The following is a 22,376-nucleotide window of genomic DNA, read 5'->3' on the forward strand; positions in this document are numbered from 1 at the left end:
TTGTTATTTTCTGTACACTTCCAATTCTCAGAGGGCTTGTGGAGGAAAAAAAGGTGACAGTCAGGTTTATTTCCCTCAAGTAGTTTCCTCATTCAGCCCTATTTACCCTTAGGGTTGTTTAGATTAAGTACAGGGTCATTTTTAATTGCATCCGGATATCTGAAATTAAGTTCTAGTATAGGAAGAATCAGGTATTACTTCTTTTCCAGAGGAGAGAATTGGAGGAAATTCTTATCTTCCTACCTGTGTCAGATGACTGCATTAGCACAAAATGAATCCAAATCTGTGCTCCCCTGGATGTTGTGATGCATTTGAATGCAACTTTGACATAAAGAGAATCCTTAATGAACTATATGTCCTTAGGGAGTTTCACAAGACAAAGTTGCAGGCTTATAATCAGAAGTCTTTGTTGCTCATGAGTGTAGAAATCAACGTATGTTATTTTCAGTTTGGTAGTTTTTTGGTTTTGTTATATTTTCACTTTTTATAAATTCAGTTGTTGACACGTCATCCAAGGTTCTTACTTTTCAGCAATGTAGTTGTTCTGGTATTTTTGTAAAGGGAAAGTTATTCATCTGGCAACTCTGCTTATTTGGAGATACTGTACAAGAAAGCTTCCTTACGGCTTTACTAATTCTGTTGACAAACTGTAGAATTTTGACAATGGAATACAGCATTTTCTGGTAAAAAGGAAAAAAAAAACCCTACAACTATAAACAAGTACACTTCTGCATATATATTAGAATTTGTTCATCTAATCTTTTTGGTTTAATATTTGCTATATAAATCAATAAATAGAAGGAAGCCCAGACCATTTATCAATCTGGCATCTGTTAGAAGGTTCCTCTGATAATTTTGACTGGGCACAGTGCTTTCAGTACACTCTCCAATCAGAGCTAGCACGTAAAAAGCAATGTCTGCTGGGGTAAGAAATGCCACCTGAGATGCAGCAGAAGTGCAGAGAGGAATTCTGAAGCCCATTAAAGTTACTAGTCTGTCTTCGGTAGAAGGCTTGAGAGTGGAGAATGAAAAATCTGTTGGTTTTTATTTTCAAAAATGCAGAAGGAGGTACATATTTTACATTTAGATCTGATAACTTGAAAATGTAATGCTGTGCATTCTGCATCCTAAATTCTCTAGTAGTAATCGTTGATGATATTTTTTTTAATACTATAGGCACACTAATTTTGACATAGCTAATAAGAAAAATAATCCTTTCTTCATGAAGATGAGCTGCGGAGGGTGACGATCCTTGACTTTAAAGTAATGCTTAAGTTTTCAAAAGGAATGTGAATCTGAGAAACTGTGGTAATATCAATCAGATCCTCAACAGCCTTTCAGGAAATGATCTGTGGAATTGAACTTAAAAATTTTTATCATCTAGGTCCATCCCTGCCATGGGCAGGGATACCTTCTACTAGATCAGGTTGCTCAAAGCACCATACAGCCTGGCCTTTAACGCGTCCCGGGATGAGGCGTCCACAATTTCTCTGGGCAACCTGTTCCCATGCATCACCACCCTCACAGTTAAAAATTTCTTCCTGATACCTAATATAAATTACCATTTTTCAGCTTAAAACTGTTACCCCTCATCCTGTCATTACAGTCCCTGAAACAGACTCTGTTCTCATCTTTCCTGTAGGCCCACTTTAAGTACTGGAAGGCTGATATAAGGTGTTCTCAAAGCCTTTGCTTCTCCAGGCTGAACAAGCCCAACTCTCTTAGCCTGTCCTCATATGGGAAGCGCTCCAGCCTTCTGGTCATCTTCATGGCCCTTCTCTGGGATCACTCTATCAGATCCATGTGCTTACTGTGCCGAGGACTCCAGAGTCGAATGCAGTACTCAATGTGAGATCTCATGAGAGCAGAGTAGAGGAGGAGAATCACCTCCCTCAACCTGCTGATCACACTTCTTTGGGTGCAGCCCAGGATATGGTTGGCTTTCTGGGCTGCAAGCACACGTTGCCACCTCATGCTCAGCTTCTCATCCACCAACACTCCCAAGTCTTTCTCTTCACAGCTACCCTCAATCCATCTCCCACTCAGCTTGTAGCTGTGCTTGGGATTGCCCCAACCCAGGCACAGGACATTGCACTTGGCCTTGTTGAGTTTCATGAGGTTTGCCCAGGCCAACCTCTCAAGCCTGTCCAGTTCCCTCTGGATGGCATCCTTTCCCGCCAGCATGTCGACCATATCACACAGCTTGGTATCATCAGCAGACTTGCTAAGGGTGCACTCCATTCCACTGTCCATGTCTCCAACAAAGATGCTAAACAACACCGATCCCAATACCAACCCCTGTGGAATGCTACTTGTCACCTGTCTCCACTTGGACATTGAGTGGTTAACCACAATTCTCTGAGTGCGACCATCCAGACAATTCCTTATCCACTGAGTGGTCCACCTGTCAAATCCATGTCTGTCCAATTTAGAGACAAGAATGTTGTGCAGGGCAGTGTTGAATGTTTTGCAGAAGTCTGGGTAAATCATGTCAGTTATTCTTTCTTCATCCACTAATTCTGTAGCCCCATTGTGAAGGCCACCAAATTCATCAGGCAAGATTTGCCCTTAGGGAAACCATGTTTACTGTCACCAGTCACCTCCTTATTTGGAGACATTTTACTTTCTGTGCTGAGAACACACATTGCCTGCTCATGTTGAGTTTAGTCAAGCTTCAGCAGATTTTGAACAGCTTCACAATACACCATCTACTAGAATTCTTTTCTTTAGCACCAGATATGCTTTTCTTTTCTATTCCTTGGTACAGGTTCCTCAGAGAAAAGTAAAATGAAAGCGGACTCTTTCTATTTTCTACATTGGACTGTTTCTCTGATGAAGACTCTATCATCATACTGCAGATAGTGTTTTAATTGTTCTTCTGTATCTCTCTATTCATATTGTTACAATTTTGTCACATGGACGCTGGTTTGTTTCTATATTGTACTGCATAATTTATTGGTTTTCATTTTACAAAGCAGATCTATAAGGCTGAACCTCACTTCTGTGAGGAAGTTATTATCAGTTCTTATAAGACTGAAATTCCTAGTGACTGCCAATAGCAGAATAGTCTCTGAGACCATCCCTGTTCCCTTGGAATAGTCTAGGGAATAAGAGCAATCTTCTGGCGATGGCACAGGTAAACATTATTGAGTAAGAGGGAATTTGCCAATCAGTTCTCCTATGAAAACAGTCGTTTAGTTAATGAATGTCTTTCAGAGTTTTTAACCCACATGAAGGCTGAGGAGGCTACATTGACAGAGCTAAGGTATCTGTGGTAAATCCTAGAGGCAAGAAAGCACGTTTATGGCATTGGACACAAAGTGATCGGTGCTGAAAATGTAAATGCATGACCCAAACATAATAGATATAATCTGACCAGAGCTTATGCAGCTGAAGAAATTTTATTTGGCTACTTGTATGTATTGGTTTCAAAAAAAAAACCACTTGTCTTTTAAGACTAATGTAAAAACCACCTGTTTTCTCAGGTAGAAAAAGCATGATGAAAACTGGTATTTGACAAGCTTTGGTGAAGATTTTATTTGAACTGTGTAAGGATAGGACCAAATTAGGTTTTAACTATGTAACTTACTAGTGTTATACCAGAAAGATCAGATACTACGATAAGTCTTTTTATAGAAGTGTTCGTTTGCAGGTAATAAGGCTTTTAACGTCAGTCTACATGTTTTTGCCCTAAGTAGGCTAGAGGGAGCTACTCTATAAGTAAGTACAACAAATGCTCACCTGACTGATTCTGTGGTTCTTTAAATCTACAAGTGCATCATTTATGATGCCTCGTGTAAGGTGTCTGGAAAAGCGAAAAGAATGTCTTATGTCAAATAAAAATCCTAGATCAAGTTTAGAGCTTCATTCCTTCCAGAGTATCACAACTAAGTGTAATGGCATTTGACAGTATTGACATTTTTTATATGACTTCTTTCAGCCAACTCAGCACTCTGAAAAAATAAATAGTTTTCTCCTTTTGTGATTGAAAGGGTTAAATAGAACCAATTCATTATCACTCACAAAAGGATTTATTTTGTTCTCATAAATCAGTTTTATTCCACATTTTTATTATTCCCTTGGGTCAGCTGCTCCAATTGAAATCAATACAAGTGCAAGTGACACAATCAATCTAGATATTTGATTATGGATTTGAGACTCCCGGTTCTGCTTTGTGTGTTTAGCTAGTCTCCTTCTGATAGTGTCCCTGGAGAATGGAAAATTCTTATTGGCATCCATGAATTATAGCCATAGATTTAGAAACCAGATACTGTGATAATCTCCATTTACGTACTGCTGCAGCTAAAGAAAGGATGTTCTAACCGTGGAAAAACAAACCTGAAGATTTTAAAGTTAACTGTTCCTGAATTTATTTTAGTGTGTAAAATCTCTTGTGAGATAAACTTTGTAGAGTATTATAATTTGCCTATAAGACCCCTTAATCAAAATGGATAAAATCAACAATTATCTATTCTATCATCAGCTTAATATCATAAATACACCAAACGTTTTGCTATTTGGTGCCACCTGGTCATTAGTAGGCAATGCCACCTGGGTTACTAAAATGTGCTGGGACACTTTCTCCTCTTCATGTTGGGATAAGAGCACTGGGACACTGGAAGCTGGTGTGAAATCCATAGAGGTTGATTCTACTTATAGAATCCTTTCCACGGCTGGGTGGCCTCACCCCTCACCCTGTGTTATGATTTCTTTAAGTTATGGACAGAGTTCTTACAATGCATCCCTACAACACTCTAGTACAGTGTGTGGGGTTGGATAATGGACTGATGCCCCTTGGTGCTGTTGCAGTGAAGTGAGTTACAATACAGATGAATATACTTACCAGAAGACATTTAACACTATACTGAATGCATTGTAATAACTGAAAGGCCTAGATGAGATAGACTCGATAGACTCAATGGCAAGACTCATTGGACATTTCTCTGTTTGTGAAAGATTAATGAGAAAACCTAAATCAGTAGTTCACATTTCAAGTTTCTTCTTCACGGTTTCACCTTCAGTTATGGTGATTTTAAGTTGAAAGCCTCATGGCATGGAACTGGAAGCTCAGAAGGGTTGATGAGGCCACACACCAAAGATTCTTTTCTGCCTGCCATCATAAGAGAGACTAATCTTGGCTGCGGTCATTAGCTGTCCATGGGGTCTGTGCTAACTTTCTTACATGAGCTCCCCCATCAAGCTGTGAGCTTTATTCATATTTCAGTCCATAGAATTAATGAGCATATAAATGCAGTCTCCTTTGTGTTTGTAACACTAATGATCACTTATTTCTGCTGACAGGAACATGCTTTCATTGTAATGATTGCCCCTGCTTTGCCTTAGAATTCTTCAAGTATTCTGCATGTTTTCATAGGATCATAGAACAACTGAGAGTGGAGCATGTATCTAGAGATGATCTACTCCAAGTTCCCTTCTCCAAGGAAAGTCAGGTAGACCACATTGCCCAGGGCAGTGTCCAGTTGCATTTTTAATATCTCCAAGGGTGGAGACTCCACAACATCCCTGGACAACTTGTTCCAGTATTTGATTAACCTCAAAGTAAAGAAGTTTTTTCTTAGGTTTAGACAGAATTTCTTGTATTTTCTGCGTGTACCTATAGACTCTTGTTCTGTTGTTATATACTGCTAAGAAGTGTCTTGCTTCTTTGTGTGCTCACATCAGATATTTCTGAACATTGATAAGATCCTCTAGGCCTTCTATTCATGAAACTGAATTACTTCAGTTCCCTTGAACTCTCTTTGTATGACACATGCTTCAAGTCCTTAATCATCTTTGCACGGACTGAACTCCAGCCCACATCTGTCTTTAACCAGAGAGCCCAAAACTGGACGAGCACTCCAGATGTGTCTCACTAAGGTTGAATGGAGAGGAGGGTTCTCTTCCCTTAACTTGCTGGCAGTACTATTCTTAATGCACCCCATGGCCTTCACTGGCTCGTGTTCAACTTGTTGCCCACCAGGACCTCTATGTCTTTTTCAAACCAGAAAAGGAACTTTACAGTGTCAGCCCCCAGCCTGTACTGGAGACTGGATCATACTGACGGGCAGAATATTCTTCATAAGCATTCTGTACGTCTCAAGATAGTCTAAGATATATACACCAAGTTTAGCTCTGTAAAAAGTCACAGAAGTTGACTTTGCCTATTTTAAAGTGAGGGAAACTGAACTGTGAAATAAACAACTTAATGCAGTCAGAAGCTACATCTGGATTTTTGAGTTTTCAGATTTCTGCTGTATGTAGCCATAAGGACTTGCATCTTGTTCTTTAAATATTTTCTATTTTTCACTCTTAAAACTAAAGGCTTCTATAATACCAAGGAAAAAGGTAAAGTTTTCCAATGCAGATAATGTGAACTGTTTATTATTTACAGGAAGATGAATATTTTGGATTGAGAGTTTTCCCAGTTTGCCACAGCGCTTTTAAATTACCCATCTTGCATTATCCAGCTACTTTCCCTAACCCATGAGAATGAAAGTTTCCTGTGATAAGACAGACTTTAAATTTTGGATTCAGTTTGATGGACTGAGACCATGATATGTCTTTAGGAACAATATTTCTGTCAACTCAGGAGTAGAAGAACAAATAGCAGTTCAGGAGATCGAGGTGCGAAATCAGCAGTGTACTCATCTAAAAAAAAAAAAAAAAAAAAACAAAAACAAAAAAACAAATCCAAACCCTGAAAACAAAAAAAACCTCACCACAAAACACACAGTAAACCCCAAAACTTTGTTGCAAAGAGGGGTGTGGTGTAAAGGCACATAAAACAGTTTATAAGATCGGTATAACAATTGAGATGACAGTTGGAGAAAAGTTCATTATTACAGCTCGTGGGAAAAAGACTCACCAATAATGGTGAGGAGAGATTTTTAGCTGTTTTTTTTATTAGGCTAATTGAACTAATGGAAAGTCGCTTTTTAAAATTCTGAATACTGTGCTAGAAATAGTTAGAAAAAGAGTGAGGAAGAGAAGAAATGTGCAGGAAAGGAGTAGCTTGTATGGAAGTTAATGAGGCTGAAGAATAGGCAAAACTAATCGACAAAAGAATGAGCTTACAGAGGAGGAAGTGCACATATTCACAGAATGTCTCCCAGATATGGTGTCAAAGAGCCAGAAATGCACACAGGAACAGAAACTGGTGAACAATAAAGACAAGGTATGGGGAAGGATGGGGAAAAGGAGTGAAACAGTGAGTGCTTGTTTAATTTTTATTTTGCTATTCTAATGTTATTTTTTTCCTGTGGCCCAAAGTAAAATGCATAACCTCTGAATGCTCACATACATATAAAACAGGCATAACAATAACTGTTTTTGCTAGTTAACTAAGTAATCTTTGTGTAATTCTTTAGAATCTCATATGAACTGTTCCTTGACCTGGATTTTTGATATCTTTATTCTTTGAGTAGTCTTCTACAGTGTTAATAGTTCTGCTTCTATCTGTTTGAATGTTGTGGATCAACATGCTCTCAAATGTAAGAGGTTATCAGGATCTGTATGTACATAAATGAAACAGGATACATTGGTAATAATTTTTCAGAGCCTGCCTTAAACTCACTCAAAAAATAACTTTTGCCATGGAGTAACACACAGTAGGTAGTGTACTTTTGTGATCACATTGTCTTGAAATAGTGATGTTGAAAGAAAATAAGAGCTTATTAACATTTGTCATGGTAAGACAATGTTTCAGGTTTAAGTACCTTTTAGGAGAAAATCTCTGCATTTCACAAACAGTGGACCTGCTAATATTATTTATGTTCAGGCAAATCTAATGTTAAGATGAACAGTCAGCAAATTTCTATAACACTGGATATAAGAAGAGGAAGAAATCTATTTTAGAAAGGGAGCTCATTTCTTGAAGTCCAATAAGGATACACACAGAAGTATATGGAAGCTGATTTTTTGACCAATGTCTTCTGTATAAAGAACTAGCTAGCTCTTGAAGATTAAGGAAATAAAAGCTGATGAACACCCAGTAATATTTTTCTCTAGCATGGCCTCCTTGCTTTCTGAAGTCAGCAGCATAGCTGTGCCAGTGTGTTTGTGATATTGATGCATTAGACTGGCTCTGTTTAAAATTATTAATTTAATAATCACAAATGCAGTGGTAATAGTGGAAGTATTTGGTGTTTGTCCATACATATGAAACATGAGTTTTTTTCTGTTTAATATATAAAAAGGATACATGTCAATTTATTATCTTTAAAAATTAATTTTGTTTCAGATGGAAAGAGTATCTTTAAATGTGGAAATTCCATGAAAAAAAACTGTTTTAAAATGTGAGATGAATGCATTGAGTTTATATTATTTCTTTTTTTCCACTGCAGTCTTTGTCATGAGAATGTTTTCATGTTGTACCATTTCCTGCACTCCTTACAACCTTTATCACATGAATAAGATATCAGAACACTAATGACTAATGTACAGTATTCTATGTCTGCTGATACTATACTGTACTACTGTGACCTTTGCAATATTATGTATTCTGATTGGCTGTCCATTTCACCTCTTCCCCACGAGTTAATAAGGCTGTAAAAAGGAGAGAACTTGAAATGGCCAGCCAGTCAAATTACAGAATATTGAAAAGGTCAGAGCAGTACAGCACAGAGAAAAAAATTACGGAATATATGAGGCATTAAAATTCTTGTGACAATGATTATAACAAGAATGGAAAAGGATACCCATTTATGTTATTTCAATCTAGTGAACCCCATAGGATGATGGACCCAGGACAGCAGTAATTTACGCACTACTGACCCATAGGAGTTTTATTCACCTATTTACAGGATTTTTCAGTAGCAGGAATGCATGTCTTCTTGGAAGCCCACTTCAGAACATCCATCCAAAAATAGGGAACCTTCAAACACAAATCCTCAATAGCTAGAGTACTGTATGAAACTTAGCACTTTTAAAAAGTGATTTTGAATAGAATATGTAGTTGTGCTTCTTTTTAATGTAAGCATGTTTTATTACTTGGCTTAGTTTCAAGTATATATAGTTTTTAAGTACGCATGTGGATATTCTGTAGCCATAATTTCTTCCTTTGGATAAGGTATTCCTGAAAAACTGTGGTACTTTGATATGGTATCGACTAGGAATAAACTGGGAGCGGCTCAGTTTTTTCTTAAATACCAAGCTTAGCCAAAGAAATCCCTCAGAAATATTGGAAGAAATATGGAGAGCATTATGGGCAGGAAGGCTGCTAAAGGAACAAAACTATCATGAGGCAAAAAAATGGAAGATTAAGAAGCATGGGGAAGCCTTTCATATCTGTTAAGTGTTTAGTCTTTTTTGACAGCTTATAGGAGGTGGTGGCTCAGAGCCCCCTACTATCTGAATCCATCTTTCGGTACAGGTACGTGTGTGTCTAAGTCTTGAAGGACACAGTAGGCCAGTTCTAGGAGTTTGTTTTCTGCCAACTTAGTTAGGTTGTTTGTGTTAGCTGTGTCTTGAAGGGATGGATTTTGATTGTTGAAGTGCTAGTGACTGTTCAAGGCTGGAGTTACAAGGCAGAAATGTGCAGGAATTAAGAGATATTCAGGTAGAAACCACTTGTCTGAAGTAAAACAATGACTTAGGACTTTACTGCTGTCTGAAACAGTAGCAGTTTAGATCTGTGGTAGAGTTGCTGGTGGGCTATAGTGTGACCTGTGAGCAGGTTGGAGAGAAAAACTCACATCAGAAATGGAAAAAGAGAGGCCTCATTCACTTATACTCACAAATAGGGTCCACACTGCAGCAGTCTAGGCAGGAATGGCACGAAATGATATGACAGGGTTATCACTGTATTGCTTTCTGTCAGGCTGAACCCATGTGCCTGCATTTTCCAGCCCACTGAAAGCAAAGTTTAAGCAGTGAGAAGTGGCAAAACTGCACATTGTTAGTCATCCCCAGCAAGACCTGCATTTTAAAAATGTTCTTCTAATGTTTTACGTGCCAGTACCAGTACATTGCTTGGCGGGGAACTGGGACAAAAAGCCTTTTGCCTACATAAAATTCAGGTTAGGAAACTTGCAAGTACTCCTCAGATTTTTGTTAGAAGCAAAGAAAAAATTTGAATTCCTGTGTTGTCTATCTCATTGTCGATTTGCAAGTTCATTTTTGAGCTGAATAAAACGATTATGTAATTACATACTTCTCCTAATTATTGAGTAATTATATACTTCTTATAATTGCCGAGTAATCACTCTGCTATAACTAGAATTTAATGTTACAACTAATTGTATAATTACTGTATATTAATGTTGTTATCCAGGCAACTTGGAATAGAGTGTTATCCTTTTAATTCCTTTTCTGTTACTCAAAACTCTGTTTTTAAGAATACAGTATAGTTAGCCATGGAAGAAAGATTTATAGTGGAATAAAAATAGCAGTAGACAAAGTACATGCTTTCATTCTGGGCTCAGACAGATGAGAATAAAAATATTGACATGTTTAAACTGTACTGTAGGTAGAAAAAGTTTCATTTTCTAAGGAACCGGGCACATAAATTGCTGTAAGGAACCTACTTTTATGCTTGAGGTTTGAATCTATCCTATGTTCTTTGATCTGTCAACTCTGGATTTTTAAATTTTCCTACACATTGTAGGTGAAACATTTTAAAAATGCATCTCTCTTCACAGCCAGCTGAGTCCTTAAGTGTTTCGCATCACTAGGACCTTAAGAATGTATATGTCAGTTGGCCAATTCTAATGGCTTTATTGTTATTAATAAAACAGTAGGTGCCTATAAGAGTCACATGCTGTTGGGTGGGTGTAGCAAATAACTCACAGACTGCATGGTGCTGCACAGAAAACCTGCGATCGTGGGAGAGATGCGCTTTGTTGGATTGTCTCTACTCCCAAATCACATAGAGCTTCACAAAGGTGCTGAAGGAGCATTTGATATACAATTTAAGAGCTGACATCAAAAAGCGCACATGCATTTTTCTAGTGCTGATTGAGTAGACTGGGTACATAAGAATTATCTCAGAAAAAATAACTGCTCCTGCAGAATTCATATGTCTGTATGTGGAATGTGTAAAATGCGGTTGTTCTTGCATGATGAGAAGCTTTGCCTCCATTGTTATTTGTAAAATGATGTCTTTCAGAGTAATGTAAAATTAAGCAAAACCCAAAATAAATATATCAGACTTCATGAAATTATTCTACATTCACAGTACTGTAGTCTGTTCAGGTAATCTGGTCCTATAGCATGATGTAATCCAGGTACAATTTGAGCAATGAGGATCTAGAATACTAGGCAGATTTATAAAAAGAGTTTTATAAAACTCTCCCCGTCCTCAAAAAGTAAGTTTGCCATATGATACCAGCAGAATAGTTGAAAACACCCTTTGTGCAGCTCTGTGAAGATCAAAACAATGGAATGGTTTGAACTTGTACCGTAATGCATCACAGATTGTTTATCCCCAAATTAGAGGAAAATCCAGATCACTTATCCATGGTAAAAGGTACTGTGAGCATGACTGAAATGTACTGCATATGCACATGTTAGTGCACATCAAAGAAATATGGAATATTTGAAAAACTGTTTCAGATTTTATAACATTTCCATTTTAACATTTCATTTCAAACTTTCATAAAAATGAGTAAACCAAATTAATTAAAAAGATAAAGATAATTTTATATTTTATTTAAATTCTGTAAAGAACACAGATGTGAATATTCAATCTTCTGCCTGTGACAATGCCTTAATTAATTTAAGATATTTTTAATAGTGATATTGTGTTTAATTTCATTCTCGTACCTGTGGTCACAGACTTGTGTGATTATGCTATTGTGTGTAATGCAGAATTTCCATGTGAGAGCTCTCCCTGCAATAATGGATATTAGTAGTAATATTAATCATTTATATAGTACTTTATAAGTTCAAAATATTGGATATTCTTTAAATGAGCTCAGCTTTACTCTCAGTTATCTGAGTGAAATCCTCATTGAGTCAAAAAATTTGTTACTTGACATAGAATTTTTTTTATTTTCCAGTCTTTCTCATCAAGTATTTTGAAAAGGTTTATTTTATTTTTTTGGTACAGAAGAATATTGTCTTATCTTAAGTTTCAGATCTTAAAAGGGTTGTAAAGCACATGTAGGTTGCTGTGGTGTCCTCTGATGATTTCAACTGATAAATTGAGTGTTTCAAATCCTTGTTTCATCTTTGAGAAGACTGCAGGCCATGCTGGAAAGCATGTATTTCTTACGGCAGATGACTAATTCTTATGTATGCAATCGAGTTGACTTATAAACTCCTAAGGTAAATGTTTTTCTAGTGAATTCAGGAATTTTTACCAGTATTTCAGAGGCTTAAAAACTATCCTTAATATTTTGAATTTGCAGTTATCACACAACTGTTCTAGAACATGAATAATTTCTGAAAGATGGTTTCTGTTTGCGGTATACAGCAGTCAGCTTTGCAAGTGCATGGCTGGCTCATTTATAAGTACCACAAACTGTTGGCAACAGGAGAATAAAATGGTGAATAATGTTTTTTTCTTCCAAATAGGTCATTTTTTGGTGTTATTGGTATCAGTGGTAACTTTTCATTTGTTTCATAAATACAGTGAATTATAGCAGATGCAAAGTCTAATATTTGTTCTCTCCCCCTTCTTTTTTTGTAACAGCTAATGCTAATTATTCTGTTGTAAATGAAACTCGGATGTTATGCCACAGCAACAAATTCGATGTATGGGTACCCATTAATGGATTGATTCCATTTTCTAACTACTCGGTACACGTGAATGCTTCCAACAGCCAGGGCAGTTTGATAAGTGATGCTATAACAATAGTTATGCCTCCAGGAGGTAAGTATGACGAAGTGCTCTTTCTGTGCGTGAACCAGTTACGAAAATACTCTGTTGAACAAATATTATTTATTATTGCAAATCAGGACTGGAAGTTCAGAAGACTGTGTTTGCATTAGTAGTTCTTACTAACAAAATTGTTCTGTTCAGTTTCTAATTTGTCAAATTGTTCAGTTTAAGAACTAGAGAATGAAAACAGGTATGGATAACTTATGTAGTTGAGAAGTGCATTACATACTTCTTTTTCCATGAATGGTGGTGTGTTCTACCATGCATGGCTAATCTAATCTAATCTAATCTAATCTAATCTAATCTAATCTAATCTAAGATGGTAAAGAGGTACCCCCATTTTGTAATCTCTTTTAGAATCAAAGGTGTGAGTGATGACTAAGAGCTCTTACTGGATAGACTTAGATAATTTGTTTAATAATAGTTATGTAAATCATTGTTCATACTTTAAGCCAGAATACACCACCTAGTGTGGCTATAAGAAAATCAATTACAATGTCCTGATTTACAGTGAATGAGGTTCTAAGCCAGTTCAGATGGTATCTTTCTAAAAATTTGAAATAAATGAATTGAGGAAATACTTCCTGTATACCCGGCATGTGTTTTGGTTTTTTTTTTAATGAAAGCTTAAATTTACAGTTGATGTGTATGTGTTCCTTTAGCATTCTCTTTTCAGGGTCATTCTAGTGAATTTGATTTTGTTGAATAAATATCGGTGTAAACGATCAATTTCAGGTGATTTTGAATTCTTAAGTGAGAGCCCAGAAAAACTGGGTCTTGAGAGATGTGTCAATGATCTTTGTAACGGATGAGCAGGAATAATGTAGAGTGACATACATATGATTTGAAAGTAAAACAGGAAAAGAAAAAAAATAAACAAAATTCTGTAGACCTTACAGCTCAAAAATACAATTACGCTTGGAACAGTTTGCTTGCAAACAGATGGATTGGTTTTGAGGCCAAACCAACAGAAAGACTTCTGAAAAGTGAATAAATGCAGAGTTTGTACAATAGACAAACTGAGCTAGAAGGAAAAGGTAAATTGCCAACACATTTTACACTTTTCCAACCTGATTGCCGAATTACACCTAATGCTAACAAATACATATTGTCATATAATAATGAAACCACACATGAGTTTTACTGCCAATTTAAGACTGAGTAGTAAGACACTGACATTTCTAATCCCAGTGCCACACTGCAATTTTGTGTGTAGAAATAACAAAATTTGGTAGTGAAAATTTTACCAAATAACAAGGTAAAGAATCTTTAAAGAAAGGCAAGGATGTGCACAAGTTTATGACAGTCATTAAGGTACACTTTCTTTCATCATTAGATTGTTGTTGATTACAATTAGAAAACTTATAGCTTTGAAATTATCTTTTTTATGACCTTGTGGTAGTTTAAAAGCAATACCTCATTGATTAAATAGGTTTTAGTTCATGCTTCCTTTTGGTTAATGATCTGAAAACATATTATCCTGATTTACACATAAAATCATGCTGAAAAGCATGTGGCATTCACTAGGATATGTGTGTTTAAGTAGAATTAAATTAGCAGTGAGAGTTATTAAAGAAATCTTCCATACTGTTGTCCAGTGGACTGTGATCTGTGGTGAAATGAATAATAAATGAAGCAGTGCATATGAGAAATGTACTCTCTCACACACTATATTCTCACTCTGTGTGTACACACATGCATATCTAGGACATCATAAGTTTACTTTACTACAGTGTTTATTATAATGAGTCATTGAATGCAATACAATTCCATTGCTTGCTAAATTATGAGTATAATGGTAATTTTACACTGGGTTATATTCAGTGCTTTCTCTTATAAACACTTTCAACATCATAAAAATAAAATCTAGATGCTTCTAAAATCAGAAGGAATTTTATTTTTTACTTCATTTGGCAGGATTTCACTTTGACAGAAGTTTTATTTGATCAAGTATGAAAGAGGTCTCATTATATACAAAATCACTACCTTTTAAAGAGTATCAAAACATAACATTCTCTTCAAAGGATAACAAGAAAAGCTGTTTAAAAAATTTGCATTGTGAGGAGTAGTTCTTGTAGCTTCATGGAAGATTGTGCATGAGAGAGAGCGGTAGAGGACAAAGGAATATTCTGGTTTGAAGTTACTGTAGATCACTGCTTTTCAATTATGATAAGTATTTTCTTCCAACATTCATTTCTTTTGTTTCATTTTTTTCTTTAAAATGCATTGCACTCAATATAAAGTGCATAAAATCTTTAGTGTTACCTGATTGAATATATCTTAATTTCTCATTGAGCTGATTTACCATGCTTAAAGTCAACGCTTAAAAAGAACCGTTAGAAATAAGGAACATATTTTATCTAAGCTCTTGACTAGAATTGCAATGCAGGTTCAAGAGTTCTTGGAAAAATTAAAAAAATAAAAACTGAATCCAAATGTTAATCCATAAATATGAAACTTTCTTTCTGACCCTTACCCTGTAGTGGTCTGGAGTTACTAATGGGGTTAGGATTTCAACTCTTAATGGGACTTGGTGCATTAGTGTTTTGTATGCATGGAATTCAGCATTCAGTTTAATAAGTGGTTGACATTGGTGATGTCCCTTAATTTGCTTAAATCTAATTGGCTCTTTTATCAGTCAAACCTGTATGGATTGGCAATTGATCAGAAAGGGTCATCCATGACTGTGCATGTACTTAAATGCTGGAACCACCAGTTAAAGTCACTGTTGCATAATAAGAAGCTGAAACCATGAGAACAAATGATCTTTGGAGTCGGATGGCAAAAGAAAGCAGAAAAGTTTTTCAGGATGTTCAAGTTCAGAACAAAGGCATTATGGAGTATATAAATTTTAAATACACTGCTTTTTGCCTCAAGACTTAAAGCTTTTTTTTTATCCAGATGAACTGAAATCTTGTCTGAAACTGTCTTTGTTACATCAAAGAACTGCATAGAAAGCTAAAAGAGATAGAAGAAGCATAAAAGGGCATAGTTTAAAATGATTAGTGACAAATTTCATACCACAGAGGTAGAAGCAAATTTTTTTGAGTTTTATATTTTTTCCAAAAAGAATAAATTTGTTCTATTTATCTTGTGCTAAACTGCTTTGGTAGAAGTTGTAAAAAATAATATACTAGCCAGTAGTTCACATTAATTTAAGGATGCCAGCCAATAAAAAATCTGGAGAACAAATAGGTTTAGATTTAATTTAATTAGGTACTTGAATTGAAATTATACAGAGGATGTAAAACTTCAAAAATCTGGGAGGAAAAACCTCTGCATGGAGTCCTTGGTTATATATTTCTCTTCTTACTGAGTGCTATTTCTGATGTAGTGGCATATAGAGAACCTATTAAGTGATGGTAAGCTAACAGAAAAGAAAGTTGCAGTCACTAGTGGTAATAGCTTATACTCTAGTTAAATCCATTTGCTCCCTGCCTTTGACCACAAAAGCCTCAGTATGGAAAGAAACGTGAAATCCTGTATGCAGAAAGGAAGAAGATAGGTTATGTTTGGGAAAAATGTGCAAAGAGAGATAACAGAAATGATCAGTTGGGAAGCAGGAAGGTGGAGGGTCAGTCTTCACCTCCAAGGTACAGGAAAGGACTGGATTCCGAAGTAATGGAAAGAGGTATGAAGCTTGTTGTGGATGGTACTTCTCTATCACATTGCAGATTTGTGTCTGTGTGGTTGCTTGGGTTTGGGATTAACTTGGTGCTGATTTATCTATAGCTTACGGAGAAGCAAGGGCAGGTAACCTGGGAGGAATACAGAGAAATTGTTCATGCAGCCAGGGACCAGTGTTAGGAAGTCTCCTCTACTCTGCTCCCATGGGATCTCATGTTGAGTACTGCATTTTACTCCGGAGTCCTCTGACTGGATCTCCTAGACTGGATATTGAGCCACATTATACAATCAGTGATCTAATTATGCATACAAATAAGAATCACAAAATGCAACTAATTTATCTTCAGATCTGAAAGCATTTGTTCATGCAAGTTGATCACTGAACCCAACAGGCCTCCTTAAATGAATGAATATTCAGTAAATGAAGCAAACTGATGCTGTTAGGCCAGAATTGTCTAGGAAGCAAAATCAAATCTGAATATGTTAGCATTTTCCCTGAGACAGGTTTGTTTTCCCATGTTGCTCAGTATCACCTTGGGAGTTCCTTTATTTCAACTTTCAAGCGTTTCTGAGATCTTAGTTCCTCTCCTCTCCTCTCCTCTCCTCTCCTCTCCTCTCCTCTCCTCTCCTCTCCTCTCCTCTCCTCTCCTCTCCTCTCCTCTCCTCTCCTCTCCTCTCCTCTCCTCTCCTCTCCTCTCCTCTCCTCTCCTCTCCTCTCCTCTCCCTTCCTTTCTTTTTTTTTTTCCTTTTTCCTGTAGATGTTTTTAATTTTTCTTGCCTTACATTCTCTTATGTTACTTGTAAAGGTAGAGTACTAAAAAAAAAAAATTAAAAATGGAAAAAAATAAATGCAAGGTAATTGAGAAAAAATTTTCTGGCATAGTTCTATTTTATTCCTTGCAAAAAAAAAAGACATTTAAAAAAATCTGAATTCTCAAACATTTGCATGATATCAGAATTCAGAATAATATAATCTCAGACTTTGATGAAAAGCAGGAAATGTTTTAAACAAAATTTTTGCAAACAGGTTGACAGAAGTAGTTCAGGGAATGTTAACAGAAAGTTTGTAATGAAAACTTGCTACAATAGCTTTTGTAGATGTAGTTTAAGGAGAGAGCAGGATGGAGTAGGGAGAGGGAAAGGGATCTCCTACATCTCTTGTCAGTGACCTAGCTAATTAAAGTGTGTCAGTGGCAAGCTGTGTAAATTGCCTATTCCAGTTCCTTTTGTCCAAAATGATGATTTCATGAGGATACAAGGGTAGGACTGCAAGAGTGCTTGTGTGGAAAACTGGGAGTTGTTCTAATGAAACAATAATTATTCTGTAACCTCTGCAGTATTGAACTGATTGTCATTTTCATTAGTTATATGTTCTTTTATTCCCCTCTCTCAGTCTGTTCAGCACATCTTTCAGTGAGCTCATACTGTGTCTATTCTTGGGTTTGCATGAATGTTTTGGGTAGCAAGAGAAGAGAGAGATAAGTCTTATTCCTGAAAGATTGTGTCTTCAGAATCCAGTGATGGGAAGCACAGAGGTGCTCACTTTGCTGCTCACTTTCCTAAATTGCAGCCAGTTGGGGCACAGCGTAACTCCACACATCATAAAGGACCACCTGAAGGTTGCTCTAAATTGAACCTTAGTGCAAATCCTTACTCATAAAACTGGAGAGTGCCAGAAGGCAATGACATTACAACTATGTCTTTTTTTCTTCTGGTTGTCTCCTTTTGTTTGCACCTGCAAACTGTTCTTTTGGAGCTAGGGAGATCTTCCATAGTTACAGCTATGCTGTTTCCATGTTCCAAACATGGCACATCTGAGCTGTATTTGTCATTTGTCAACACTTACGTTGCTTTCTGTCTTCTGGAGCTTCATGAAACAGCCAGGACAAGGAGATGAGAACTGTGATTTTAGTTGCCTCATGGAACATGGATGGTTTTGGTTGCTTGGGAAGTGCCAGATGAGAGAGGGAAAACTGTGCAACAGCTTGAAATAGTCAATTGATCATCTATAAGCAGGCAATTAACCTCATTGTAGAGGTTTCAATCCAAGTCTTTCAAAAACCTGAGCCTTAGCATGAGGTCCAGGTGGTACTTAAGATCTCTTTAAAGAAATCTGCAGTAGAGCATAATTCATGCTGGAAAACTACAGCTTAGTTGTACTTCTGAAAAATGGAAGAATATATAAAAGTGGGGAAAATTGGTTGCTGTGGCATTTAGCAGTAGATCTTTATTTAAAATGATTACCTACAAATTTCAATTGTACGTAAAAAAAGGACACAACTTAGATAAAGTACGGAATTTTTATGTAATCTTAAGCTTAATCATGACTGGGTTTTTTGTTTGTTTGTTTTGTGTAAATCTGAACTAGACTGTTCTCTAATCTAATTAATTCAGCATTCTTTATGTGATAAATTAAGTTCTTCTGTTGAAGGAATTTTACAAGAAAATGACATTGAGTTTCCTAGTGAAAACATACAGAAGACATTTGAAAGATCACACCATGAAGTTTGTCTTTTCAGCCCTTTTGCAGATATATGCAAGTGTTAGGAATTGGATCAATTTTTTATGTTACATTGCTGCTTTGATTTGCAGTGCTTATCTAAAAAGCTCACATTCTTTTTTTTTCTTTTTTTTTTTTGAAAACTCGTGCCCCTCTATTTTCAGAAAAAAATTGCATTTTCATTAACTGTCTGCAAAGGCTTTTTTGTTTGTTTGTTTGTTTTTGGTTTTTTTTTTGTCTGTGGGTTGTTTTTTGATGTTTTGGGTTTTGTTTATTTTTTGGTCTGAGTTTTTTGTCATTTAATTCTGTATTTTCTGCACTTCTAGATTGTGGAAGGTAGCCTACTGATCATAAAATGTTGAGTAAAGTGGCAAGGGTTTTTTTTGTGCTACTTTGCACAGTTGAGGAAGCATTGAAGTTTTTCTGTTTGCAACAAACTCTGTAAGCCTCCAGCAAAGTTCTGTCACTCTGTCACATATTTGTCACATTTCCATATTTAAAAAAAAAAAAGAGAGAATTAAAAAAATAAGAAAAGGCTTGGGGGTTGTGTGGAATTTAGGGTCCTAAGATCCTGCTGAGGGTGAAATGTAGAAGGGATCAAATCACTGTTCTTTTCCTCTCTTTAGCTGGGGACAAAACCAGAGATGATGATGTTAAACATCATGGCAACAGAAGGGTTTTTGCCTTTTTTGCCAGTTTCCTTTAAGGTTAGAAAGAATTCCTATTAACTCCAATTTGGGAGGGGTTTTGTGTAGTTTGGAAATAAATGTGAAATTGAATTTAAAAAAATGTGTCTGAATTCTTAAAACACTTCGCAGAATTAAAATATTTTTTCACCATATAGTTATTATAATTATTGGTTCTGGTGGTTTTTTAAATTTGCCTTTTAGCTACTTTTTCATGATATAGTGCTCCTCGTTATGTAACATCTAAACAGTGTCTTTAGGCTAGTTGACTGTGTAACTAAGGAGAAATAAGCTTCCTTTTTAAAGACAAAGAGGGAGAGAAAAGGGGAGTTGGATGAGAATTAATCACTAGACTCACCATTTTTCCTCTTGTGCCTCTCCTGTATAAATCAGTGTTGTTATACGCTAGCCTCTTTCTTAAAACAAACGCTGCAAGAGTCTACAGCCCTTAGTGATTCCTGACATTTGAAAGATTTTTCTCACTGAAAGTGTTTTTTCTTTCTGAACATTTAATTTTGTGTCTGCGTGCGCATGCACACAAGGAAATATGTATATGATATATTAGTACATGCATGTTCATGCTGGATTGTTGTCTTTTTTCCTTTGGATCTTTATGCAGGTCTTATTTATTATTCTGACAAAGAAATACTATGGTTTTAGATTAATTCCAGTTTAGTGAAATAAGAGAGAAAGAGAATTCATGTATTTCATGTTATGGTTGGATGCATCCAGTATTGAATTATATTAATTCTTACTGTTTGTATACTGACTTATGTACTTCTATGATATTTACAAATATTTACTAATTCAGCTTTCCAGTAGGCTTCTGAAGAGACTGAGAATGATTCCAGTTTTACAGACAGATAGAAAGACAGGCATTAGTTAGCAAGGGAAGGTAAAAGAGATTTTTATGTTCACCCCTGTGCTGAGAAGTATAATATACATGTTAGAAAGTTTGTAATACTCTTTTCTTGTCCATCAGCTTAGACTGGGGGATTGCTTCTCCATGAAAAGTGTCACCATAGTTGAACGCAGCCACTGTGTACATAGAAAATATGTGAATTCAGGTTGACTGATTTTAGATTATCTAAACAGTTCTAACAGAACAAGTAGAAAAAGAAAAGAAGTTGCATGAGTGAGGAGATGGCATTATATAAAGAGAGAATACTTCCATTTTCTCTGTTTTTCCTTCGATTGAAGTTATGAGTGCTCTTACATACTAAGAAGTCTATTTGAGAGGGCTATTTGTAAGAAATTGATAGCGCTGTCCAAAAAAATTCAAGAGGATGTTCCTGATGGTTGTAATCTGAATTAAGCAGCTGTAAATTTTCTGTGATGAGAATTTAGCCTTTTCAGTCTATGTTTTAAAAATGAACAAAGGAGAGGAAGTTTTCCTTGCCTCTTTACTTTTTGTCAAAAGATTACAAGAAAATCTATATTGTAGAGACTAATTATTGCCAAGGTATTTCCTTTATGTCAATATATGGTGCATTGTGTGCACACTTTGGAGTAAATGCTGTGACATGTCTTGTGGCGTATAAGGTAAAACATGGTCCATCCAGCGTAGGGTTGAGTAAAACGTGATGGTGTTACTAAGGCTTTCAATCAATTAGGCTACCCAATTTTGAACAAGACAGTAGCCAAGGTCTTTTCAGTAAAAATACTTGAGAACAGATAATTCATTGTTGTATATTGACACACTTCTACCAATTCCAGTGAATTTATTACTTCTTTCACATTATCTGAGGAAATTAAGCCAAGAGCTAATTCATATAAATGGTTTATTTGTTAAAAGTATCTAAAATAGGACATTAACTGCTGAGTAGCTACTTACTAATGCTGTACTAACATTCCTATGTGGATGGGTTGGGTATAAAATGTTGTAATCCTTTTACCGTATTCATCAGATAAGTCAACTATATTTTGGACAGATTATTTCCATGTGTGAGTAGGCTTGTCTGGATTGCTTTTTATTCACCTTAAATATTAAATATTTTGCGTCAGTCGATAACACCTGGATCATATTTCTGTCAGTTGAAATGCTATTTTTAGTGGGGGGCTATTCCATAAAAACAGTTAGGATTTTTGCAACAGTTAGGTGGAACTGAGGTGTCACATTTCATGTTCTGTCATAGCTTATCTCTGTTAGAGCGCTGGCCAGAAAAATAACGTCTGGATTATTCATCCTAAAGGGACTAATGTTCCCATCTCCCAGTTGCCGGGTCATGTACTAATCTGTAGGTCCTTAGCAAGGAAGGCAGAATACTGTCCACCTGTCCTGTTGAAACTCTACTACTGCGGAAAACAAACAAGCAAGCACAAAACAAAGTCTTATTTACTGGGGAAGACAAAGCAGTTACTTTTGTTACGCAGGGCCAAAACCACTTTTCTGGTCACAGTGAGGCAGTGTGCATGTCAGCAGCAAAAGGGGCAAGGGGAGCAGGTCCTGAGTTCTGGGCACTTGACAATCTTGAAATATGTTTTTCATCTGTGCTGATGCTCAGTATGAGCATCAGAATGTGATCCTATTACTTTTTTTTCTAATACAGCTTAATTTATTGATACTGCAGCTGTTGAACTAGACTGTAATGTGAAGTGACAGCCATAGCGTTGCAGTTGGCAATTTTGAGAAGTGATAAGAATTCTTGTTTACTCTGTAAATGTGATAGTTCAGATTTGTCAGCCTCGGCCTCATATGTTACATAAGAGAATAACATACAGTGTTTTGTTGCTATGTTCCTAA

At 36.2% G+C, this 22,376-nt stretch overlaps 1 protein-coding gene across 1 annotated transcript in view; it reads left to right on the forward strand.

Annotated features, from left to right (window-relative positions):
• LOC138718342 (usherin-like) overlaps nucleotides 1–22,376 on the forward strand; it is a 220,836-nt gene that overhangs the window by 49,051 nt on the left and 149,409 nt on the right. The window contains exon 9 of the mRNA XM_069852767.1: nucleotides 12,632–12,811. Within this exon, the coding sequence (XP_069708868.1) occupies nucleotides 12,632–12,811 (180 nt within the window). The remainder of the gene's footprint in view (nucleotides 1–12,631; nucleotides 12,812–22,376) is intronic.

The sequence above is a fragment of the Phaenicophaeus curvirostris genome, chromosome 2 (assembly GCF_032191515.1).
Source record: "Phaenicophaeus curvirostris isolate KB17595 chromosome 2, BPBGC_Pcur_1.0, whole genome shotgun sequence".
NCBI lineage: Eukaryota > Metazoa > Chordata > Aves > Cuculiformes > Cuculidae > Phaenicophaeus > Phaenicophaeus curvirostris.